The sequence below is a fragment of the Protomyctophum bolini genome (genome assembly GCF_963924005.1).
Source record: "Protomyctophum bolini genome assembly, chromosome: 1".
Classification (NCBI taxonomy): Eukaryota; Metazoa; Chordata; class Actinopteri; order Myctophiformes; family Myctophidae; genus Protomyctophum; species Protomyctophum bolini.
Window position 1 is genome coordinate 9,519,085 of NC_137862.1, and position 11,137 is coordinate 9,530,221.

The following is an 11,137-nucleotide window of genomic DNA, read 5'->3' on the forward strand; positions in this document are numbered from 1 at the left end:
GATATCGCACTCATCAGAATGGAATGGATGTCTGTGCATTACAACTCGAAATAAGGAATCTAATCAGATATCATGTCATCATGTGTTAAATTACCTTGTCAGATAGTTCAAAAATAAATAAATCACCAAAAGCTGACCTTTCAGTCTCCAACTCCAACTAAATCTCACTCAGTCCAAACTAAATAGAAAACCTGGCAGCCCTGTAATAGGCCCATCTATGCAAGGCCCATAATCTTTTTACGGCAAACTCGTGGTATTAATTACAGATCTGTGAAAATGTCATTAAACAATCATTCCATTCTTTACCTCTCGTGGAACATGACCATGTGCTGTAACATTTACAAATAAGATAGCATAAAATGGCTAGGAACATCATGAGGCTTTCTATCTCACTCTCCATAACCCCATCCCCCAAAAGTATTGTGAAATCAGTTTTCATCTGTTGGCAGCTGAAATAAATTAACTGTGCCTTTACACAACTTGCAGTGTACTCTTTAATTACCAACAGCAAAACATAAATAGAACATTTTGGGGTATTTGAACAATAGTTTCAGCTGTGCCTGCTTACTTTGTTGAAATCTTCATAATAACTTTCCCTGAAATCACCAGTTTATACTGAAGCCAAAGCCTCGTTTCTTTGCTCAGGAACATTCAACTCCCATTAAGCATCTCAGAGACATTAATTTACAATCAGTGAGGGAAGTTTTGCCAGTCCATTAAAAGGGATATTTCACTGCTGGAAGAAACTGCAGTTACTCAATGTTAATAGTATAGTAGATAACAGTAGACTGCATTGCATCCTACATTGACCATAATGCTTTGGTGCACTCTGCACAGCCCCTCCTTGTGGAGATGGGGAGGCTGTGTGGAGGTGTGACTTGTAGTCCAGAAAGTGCAGAGACCACATTTTCATGACACATTTTGGTCATGAACATGGCGCCATGACAAAACTATCAAAACAAAAACCCCACATACGTCACACATAAAAACCCCAGGAAAGTGTTTCTTGTGTCCCAATTCCTAAACATCATTCAAATAAGATCTGGTTTCAAAAGGGATGAAGTGGTCCTTTAAAGGAGTCAGGACAGGTGGGATGTTGCCAATGGGACAGAGACAATTCGTCAGTTACCTTAATACAGTATAGTTCTGTTGTCATTGCATGTGGTTGTAGGGAGTAGGAGTAGGGCTTTGCCCTGAGTGGTCACAGGGGCAGAGAGCCAGGGGCACGGTGGCTTCTGATGAATAGAAACAAGAGTGCTTCCTCTTGCCTCAAGGGTAAAGCCCTTCTGTGTGAAATGAAGCACACTAATAAAGCAGACGGTATACTGCACACTCGTGACTATTAGTTTAAACACTGCCCATAGCATAGAAAGAAATGTATGCAATACTTGGTGCAGCTATCAGTACACTGCATGGCACAGTCCTACAGTAAGTACAGTTTGATGTTAATGCTTTCCCCCATGATTTCTTTGTGGTTTTAATATCATGGCTCTGAAAGAGTAAAGGCAGCTCTGATGTCACTACAAGCAACGTACGCCCGCTATGTCGGCACCTCAACAAACAAGGCATCCCATAGAATCAAACGCTTGTAGAACTAATTCATGTTCAATCTTTTTTTATTGTCATGATCGGCTGTCTTCTACTTACAAAACGGTCTGGGTTGGGTCTGCTCTGTAGAGCAGATCTACAAGCCAACAACCCATGCAATGCAACATGGTGTCAGCTTGTAAATCAGTTATATTTGGAGCACAAAGTCTGGTACTTTCTGTAGAGACTGAAGTTTACAACTTGACCGTCACCTAACCTGGGAGGGGTTTATTACTTGTCCATGTTCATTTACCAGTGCCTGCATTCTTCTCTTTATAAAATAATAACAGGCTAGAGAGTATACATTTAATAGCTTTATATTCGTATAGTTGAATGAACTGTGTTGATTGTATGTTTCTTTAGACGGCAGTAAGCTGTCATTCTCAGAAGTTTACGGAATGCATTGGAGTCTATAGGCTTTACAGTGACAAACGAGTTACATGAACCACGTGACCAGTCTGTTTTCTGCCCCCTCAATGTCATAACTCTGTCTTACTCTATGGCTCTGGTTGTGGTAGAGTAGAGACGGCCGCAGACTCCGCCTCCCCCAACCCCCGGCGTGCGCAACAAGCTACATCTCCAGGTGCTCCTCTGAGAATCAGCCCTAAAAAGTTATGTGTGCACCCCTGTTTATAGATACAGCATAGACACGAACAAGACTCTTTGGAGATAGTATACTAAATATTAGGCTGGTTTCAAATCTTGGCCATAACATACCGGCGCCTGGAGGAAGACATTCGATAGGGAACAGCGTGGGTGTCTGAGGGTAGGGAGGTGCCAACATCACAATGTGTGAAACAATATCCTCTAATGGGATTGCGGTTACATAAACAACTAATTGGGCCATACAACACAGAGTACCTCATTCCTGGATGAACTCCGTAGAAGGTTTGTGCCAGTGGAGCACATAGGGGCAGGGGGACTGTATGGGAAGATGTGGCATTTCACCACTACACTGCCCCATCAGTTTAGAAGCTCATCCATGGATTGTGTCACTTTTCCTCTTACTTTATGATTCCTCAATCAACCCTATAGAGAGAGGAACTATCTTTCTCATGGGAGGTGGACAGTTTATGACCTCAATGATCACAATCAGATGTTGTTCCTGGATGCTTACTGACTCGGGAATGTATCCATCATGAAAAGATATTTCCCTGATGTATTACAAGAGAGAAAAATAACTGTTACATGTATAAGACCAAGATGTACTCAAATGTAGGAGATACAGTAGCAGCATGTCGCATAATTACGCAAAAAGTAATTCTAAATAAATTAAACTAAATTCCCTGCAACAATTCTATAGGAATTGTCCTGTGCATTAAATGAAGAGGTCCCATTCTATTAGTTGGTTTTAAGAAATAAACATTTTGAATTAGAGACATTAATGAACTGTTGTGACAAGCTGCTTGTTGGGACTGAGGACTCTGGAGTATATTATACTATACACAAACATGCTTGTACACCTAACACTAAATTGTGTTTACACTGTAACGTATAAAATTGCTAAACATGAGTCAATTATTCTGTATATATTTAATTTATTTGTCCTATCTGCCCTGAGCAATTTTTGTGTACAAAGCCTAAAAGGCAAACAGAAATGTAATTATCATTATTAATCATTTGTATGATGATTAATCTTCCAAGTACAATTTCATGATTGTGACAGCCCTACAGTCTAGTTTTCTATGTGTGTATCAATGTGATTAAGTCACTATACCGTTTTTTGTAGTTATTGTAGATAATGCCAGATTGTGAAGTCAAGCCAGCTTTCACACCTACATACAGTATGTCAGCAATTTAGATCGGTCACCAATATGGATGTATTGATTTATTGCCCAGCCCTTCCCCAAGCTAGACTCGGTCCCAGGATGGTATAAGTCCATGATACAGATCATAATCCCCTCTGCTACAGATGCTGTGGAATGTCAGAGTGCTTCCGTTATCTTACAAAAACAAATCTGACACATTCAAATGCTAATTCTAACTACTGCTGCTACGGTTCAGAAAATGATTTACTAGCATGTACAGTATGGACACAAATCTACATGCTCACAACATCGCAATGTGCACGAGTTTGAGTGTGTTGGTCTGCTAATGCTATGGAAAGCCAAAGGGGTCATATATTTTACATCACGGTTACACTTGACTTGGTTTAACACTCTCCAACTTAAATGAACACTTAAAGTGTGTACTCAGAGGTTTGTGAAGTGCCCTTAAAAAAGAAATGTTTGTGTATACAGTCAGAAAAGTTATCAAATTGAAATGCACTTGTGCAGAAGGAATTACGGTATGTTTTGTTTTTGAGGAGGACAGAACATATTAACAAGGTTATGGTATGGGCCTACCATATCAAACGTTTAACCACTTGTCTATTATTTGTACTTGTACCCCAGTATTTATTTGTATTCTGAGGAAAACCGTTGCAGAAAATAGCATATCTACAAGCTCACAACCGTTTGAATGTAGAAAAACAACTGAAAGGACACTGGTAGAGAGGCCTGAGGGATACCGGTCAACCAACTTAGGGGTTTAAGTGGTTAAAATATGGTATTGCCGTAAAGGCCTACAGAGAGCAGAAACAAAGACTCAGGACCAACCTTCATCCTTTGTTCACATCGGATGAGAAATTGCCTCTAGAGTCTAGACTCAACCACAGACCAGCTGATAGAGTCACCGTTTCCTTGTGAGCTCACATGAGAAGCCCCTTTCGGTCAGTGAATGGAAACAAAAAACAAAACAAAAACTCAAACAGAGATGGACAAAGTATAGATTCTTCTAGTCAATTATTCCTGTACAAGTTAAAGTTTTACATTGTGTTGACTGCTTGACTGCTTTTAAAATAATACATATTGAGAAGTACAGTTTATTTTTAATATCAACATATTGTTTTAAGTTGACAGTGCATTTACAGAGCCTTCTAACTCTCTGAAATGAATACAATGACTTGCTTTTATATTAAAATTGCTATACAGAGTTCACATAAACATCTGGAGTGCAGTACATTTGTTTCTCAAATGGTACAATGCAAAGAAATTACGGTAACAAGCATATATATATTGCATTGTATTACCAGTAAGACGCCTGAGGGTGTCTTACACACGACATTCTCTTGAGTGTACAGGGTTTGATGAGGGCCCAGGTAGGGCCTGTTGAGAACTCTAGTTTTCGCCGTCTGTGGCTGCACTAATAACTTTGGGGGAGGCCTGTCTAGAGTTTGAATGGACAGGTATTAGTCAAAAGGGAGACATCGAAGAGGAATGATGGATGGGGAAGGATCAACATAATGGAATGTCAGAACAGGTTCTGACATATATCCATATATGGAGATCTAAGGCTTTGAGGTCAGATGAGTTGCTGGACAATAGTGATGACATCTGGCCATATATGGGATTAAATGCGACAGCAGGTTGTATTTACTATATATCCATCTCTGAATCTGATGTCACGTGATGTCACAATGACCTGGACACCATATATGGGGGCTGATGTCACGATGACCTGGGGGCTTGGGTGAGTGACAGGGATTTGAGCTAGGTGTCGTGACAGAGTGACGGGGATGTGGGTTAGGTGTCAAAAACGCAAGGTTTCATACCGGTAGTTAACTGCAACCTTTGGTCGCAATAAGCAGGGGGCACTGGTCACTTCACACAACACCACCGTGTGGTGTAATTACGTATGTTTTTCACGTGCAGGTACAGTACGGATTGGGCATGGACACTAGAACGCGCCCCCCTCCATTCATGAGAAACAGCCAAGTATACCCAAATGGCTACTTTGCATAACAGGTTCACAAGTGAGAGTAAAATGCATCCTCACTCCCTTTGGCTTCAAGAACCGCTGCTGGCAGTATCTGCAAGCATGCAACAATGCCTCAGCCACCCCGTTGAAGAAGAGAAAGATACTCGTTCAAAGCACACTTTTAGTTTCAGCTCATATAATTCAAGGCATTCCGCAAATTATTTTTACTAGTCCATACCTGTCCGGGAATATGCACACTCAAAGTATTTGCAGACTTTGGGTGATGCCCTGTGTATGCATTGCATTTGTATTACTTTTTGACCCACTCAGTTATACACACACAGTGCATGTACACAGTGACACACACACACACACACACACACACACACACACACACACAGCGTCAGCTGAGCAGACCCGTCACACACACATCGTGAACCCACAGCAAATTAGTGTCGGTCAATAAACTAGTTATTTTTGGAGAACGAAATGCACCCGTTCACTTCTGTTCCGAGACCGCTCAGTTGCAAATGCAAGCACCACTATTATGGTGATATTGTATCACTTAGATATCAATGGAAAAAAACATAGGCAAAAAAAAAAAAAACATAGGTAAAAAAAATAAAGAATATATATAATATATTTTGAAAATATCATTTTATTAGGCTACTACTAGTCATTTCATTTTGTGATATACGTGTAGGATTTAGGAGTACGAAATGAACGACTATGATCCGGTTCACTGAAATGAATGAAAGTGCCCATCACTACAGCGAATAGAGAGACACAAACACATGGACCCGTCGCTGCCAGAATCATGGGAAGTGGTGTGCTGTGCTATTAACACAACCTGAATCTCCGTGCTTGTGCCATGGAGCGTAAATGAAATCCTTTTATAAGTTTGCAGCTTTGTTGTCTGTCTGCCCGTGCGCAGGGAGTCTCTGTAACAGTTGGCCCTGCACAGTTTGGTTAATTTGTTGCATAGCTTGGGGGGCTAGCCTGTAACCATGGGGTTACAAAACGGATATTAAAGCGCTAGTAAACAGCTTACATTTTGGGAAAGTGAAAAACGGGACTCATTATTGGTACATATGCTAATGCACGTGTGCAAATTCAGATCAATTGCTTCAGCCACTGAGGAGAAGAGGGCAGTATCCTGCCCTCTTTGAACAGGTTTTGAACTATGTACAAAAACAAATTTCGCCCACTTTTTTGAGTGGTGCAACCACCACTCCCTTACGGAGCTATGTGTGTGGGTGGCTGGGCGGGCACGAAAACAGCATGGTTGTTTTTCACCACCTCTGTCATTTCTCAACCGTTTCGGACGTGGGGAGGCTCGCCGGAAGCGACCCGGCCCCCTGGGCGCGTTCCTGGGGGTCTGGATGTTCCAGGGACTCCCCGGGGATCCCCACATGGTAACTCCCTCATTTGTCTACCATGTCGGACGTGGAATTTCCAGGGACCCCACACGGAGTTGCGCCACTCACTTCATACGGGTGTGATTTTTACTCGTAAAACTGTGATGTGAAAATAAAGATGGGGATTTGTACCATTGAACATAAGCTGGAAGATGAAAGAGAGATCAACTAGGTGCTCAAAGGAGATAAGTTAAAAAAAGGTAAGGCTGGTGCTTCTATGATCTACACAGGAATCAATCTTGAAAAGAGAGGAGCAATCCCAGCACTCTAAAAATGGACGGGGTGTACTGTAAAATCAATGTACTAATCAAGGTATGAAGACTACAAAAAAACACATGTCTATATATATAGTTATATACGTGAGAGATGCGGAAGCAGCCGCCATTAAGACATCAAACACACCCAGAACTACACACGTGTGTGCCAATTAAGCACCACACTGATGGGCACATGAGTAATAGCACAGGAACAACCAACAGGATCAATCAATTAACATATTAAGGAGGCTATATTAGAGAAAGAAAAAAATAAGATGGCCAGGCAGTGATAACTTACACAATGATTAGTATGTTTATAGTAAGGCTACATTTCATATCACCCAACATATGCACTCCCGAAACTTTCACCAGCCAAATAAATTGCTGTAATAAGCTCAAACCTGCAGCATGCATCAAACAACCTTAGTATTGTTGTAATGGGGCTATATATATCACAGTCCTAGAGAGTAGTCCTAGATTTAAAAAAATCCACATCGTAGTAAGATTGCTCAATCGGACAGGTCAATGAAGAGGCCATGTACAGTATTAGTATGTACTGTACATGCCAAGGCAGTGGCACCCCATACACTAGCATAGCCAGTAGCCACGCCATAATAGTGTGTTCTGGCAGTGTCAGAATGTGCGTGCACGTAGCTGTTGCCAAGACGATTGTCAACCTGAGACTGTTATAGAACAACAACTACACATAAAAGTAAAGAGACGGTCACATGTTAGATCACAGGGAACAAATCACTCTCTGTTAGTCTATGTATACTGTAGACAGAGAGATATCAGCACCCTTTGGAGAATTGCCAAACCATGTTGTCCTCTTCTGACAAGTCAAGACCAATACCACATTTCCCACCATTCCATTTTTGTTATTTGAATGGGGTCAAACATTGCCTGGTCAAACGATGGGCATAGTTTCGGTGGACAGTGAGTGTGGCAGGTAGACCAGATTCTAAATTAATAATTATTCTGATTTATCTTTCATGTTATATCTTCTTGACCCTCCTTTAAGCTTGCCCCCAACCCTCACAGCTTAAAATAATAACTAGACACAAATGTTCCTGTAGTGTAGTATAGGAGGAAAAGGAATGTGAAGGAAAATATATTGCACAGTGAAAGAAGATAGCCTCAAGTGACTGGCTTTGGATAAAACTCAGCTATTGTTCACATTCCAAAAGGAAGTTTCACTTATTTCTCTGCCTCCTCCCTATCTCTTTATTAGTCATTGGCCTGGAGGCTACAGCAACGGCGGCTGTTTCATGAGACACAAGGCTAATGCATGTTTTTACCTTATTTCTAAAGTAAGTACAGTCATTCATATTTGCTTGCACTTTCAACAAGATTGAACAACACTGTGGGGTCATTGTGATTGAGAGTGCTGTAGCAAATGTCCTAAACAGTGAGCATTGTTCCGAAGGAGAGTCCTCATGTCATGATGCGAGGATGGCTCTCATAAACAACATGCAAATATATCGAGCTCTGATGTAAAGTTCTACAGACCAAATTGAAATGACATTGGGGTGAGTTTCATATTGAAGGGGTGATGTTTTAGTCAACAATAAAATGTTCTTTATAACCAGGCTTTCACAAAATTAAAAACCAACGTCATCCCTCATCACAACTCAAGGTTAAAATGACGAATTAAACATATGAATAGTGCAGGTAGAAGGCACAATCCACTGTTAATTAGGGTGGCCATAAGAGGGTTAAATAGAAGTGCTCTACTGCTCTCAGTGTTGACCTTTTGAGGAAAATTTAAAGTGTCTCTGCTGATGATAACACACACACACACACACACACACACACACACACACACACACACACACACACACACACACACACAAAGTTATTTTCTAAATAGTTTGCCTCTGGCATTTACATAAGTGAGTTCATTTAATTGTTGGCAGGTTTTCAAAACTAGCTGCAAAATAAATATTATTGTTATTGCGCAAGAAACCACCCCTCAAATATGTGTTCATCATTTGTATGCCATAATTATTTATTTGGTAACCCAGTGGGCACTTTTTTTTATAAATATAATTGCCAACTATCTACAAAATAAATAGTTATTGTCCAACTAGCCTAGAAATGTGATGTTCTGATTTGAAGGGTGAGAGGGTGAGTTCTGAAGGGTGAGAGTTGGTTATGCCACCTGCAGCATTAATAGTGTTCTGAAAGTGAAAGGCTTCTCTCTCCACACACACAACAGCTCATTTGACTTAATTTCTAGATATGTAACTGAATTGTAACGCAAGCCGCCTAGAAATACAACAAAGGACAGACCAAATTGTACAATATGTTAACAGTTATAAGTTCATATGGCACAGCTGGTTCAGTGGTTTGTAATGCTTGCCATGTAGTATGTTCAAGCAGGTTCAACGCAAGCAAGGGAACAACAGTCTAGATATGCTACAACTTAAGGAATGGGTTAACACACATCACATGCGGTTAAAAATACGAGTCTGTCCTATAAAAGTCTGCCGTTTTTTCTCTTTTTTAAATTATTCACACCTCGACAAGTCAAAACATGACGCCAGGCGTGTCTAGGGTGTTTCTACTCTTAAACCCTCTTTCAAAAGAAGATCACGAGAATGCATGGCTGTTTACTGCGTCCAATGGGGTCATGGCTACCTCACTAACATGCCGCATTTATACGGTGTCGCATGCCGAACAGAACCATACTGCTTTTTGTCGGCAAGCTACACAGAAAGACACTACGGAGTAGAGATTAAGTTGAAGAATGTAGCTGCAACTTGCACTGATTTATCAAGCACGTTTTTTTCCGAGGCGCTGGCTGTTGAGTACTTAATTTATTGTCTTTTACATTGTTTCTCCAGATTTTATACATTCAAAAAAGTTATAACAATAAGAGGGTGTTTCTTCTGCCTCTGTAAAACATAGCTCACTGGTCAAGTGCAGGTGCTTCAGTTCAGATTGAAGATAATTTCAAATAAACTCCAGCGGAGGAGGGAGACGTGTCGGATAACGTGGTCGTTAACAATGGGTTGAATACTAGTGTCAGTATACACAGCGTAAAGTTACCAGATCAATGTGTTTGGATCGGTACAAACATTCATGATGTTCAATAAACCCACCGCACAACTTGTGATCACTGGTGACTGATCAGTGGCATAACAATTCCACCATACAAAACCATAATTCAACTTACTGTGATGTTGATTTCATGTTTTTTCAGTCGATTTTTCAGGCTCTTCATTGTGAGTTATTCCGTGACCTTAAATAAGCCGTAAAGCTAAAGCACAACCATAAACAGAAAACACTAATTTATAAACTTAAAGACGGAATAACTTTTATTTCTCCCACCGTACTGGGCGAGTTTCACCTGATGCCCCAACATAAACTACTAGGCTTACTTTTAGATGGACATCCTTCTAAACCAATTAAACGGCGAACATCGCGATCGTCTCTGGAATTGGACCAATGGGCTGTGACAGAGGGAGGGACTTCCTAGTCAGAGTTTCTACAGACAGACATCCTGGGACAACACCATGGGGACAACACAGGAGGACAACCTGAATGCTATGACGTCAGGGTTACCTGAAGGGGGAAGAAGCTATGGCAAGGTATACATTTGAATAAACCACTGTCCTGCGATCTGAATCAAATACAGTTTTGTGGAATGCTGCGCAGTAGCCTACTACACCATACAACACAATTAGAATAGAATTCCACAACACAATAGAATATAACAGGACTATTCATTGCACGAAGGATCCTTTTACACCCCTTTATCATGCTTATGTGATTACTGGTTCTCAGCTTCCACCAACCGCCCAAACACACGCGCGCGCGCACACGCGCACATACACACACACACACTCTGCTTGTAAATTGTGTGGCCATGCAGAAACATGAACTGTGATAGTAAATGACTATTATTTAATCCCGATTCCCCAGGCTAGTTCACTTTGTCAATTATTTGAATCAAAGGCTCATTGTGTTTTTTACTCTTCATTTGACAGAGAATGGGGAGATAGGTACACCTGTTAGAACTGAATGTCACAATTAAAACTAGCCTGTTGTTACAACTTACATTGTACACTGATCACTCACTGCCAGTTACTGTACAGTGTAAATGAACACTACTGTGATATTTTGTGATAAAAC

General features: G+C 40.8%; 1 protein-coding gene across 1 annotated transcript in view; it reads right to left on the bottom strand.

Annotated features, from left to right (window-relative positions):
• The window catches only part of uacab (uveal autoantigen with coiled-coil domains and ankyrin repeats b), a 47,242-nt gene extending 36,891 nt beyond the window's left edge, over nucleotides 1-10,351 (bottom strand). The window contains exon 1 of the mRNA XM_080758911.1: nucleotides 10,179-10,351. Coding sequence (XP_080615037.1) covers nucleotides 10,179-10,226 — 48 coding nt within the window. The 5' untranslated portion in view covers nucleotides 10,227-10,351. The remainder of the gene's footprint in view (nucleotides 1-10,178) is intronic.
• Nucleotides 10,352-11,137: the final 786 nt, after the last annotated feature.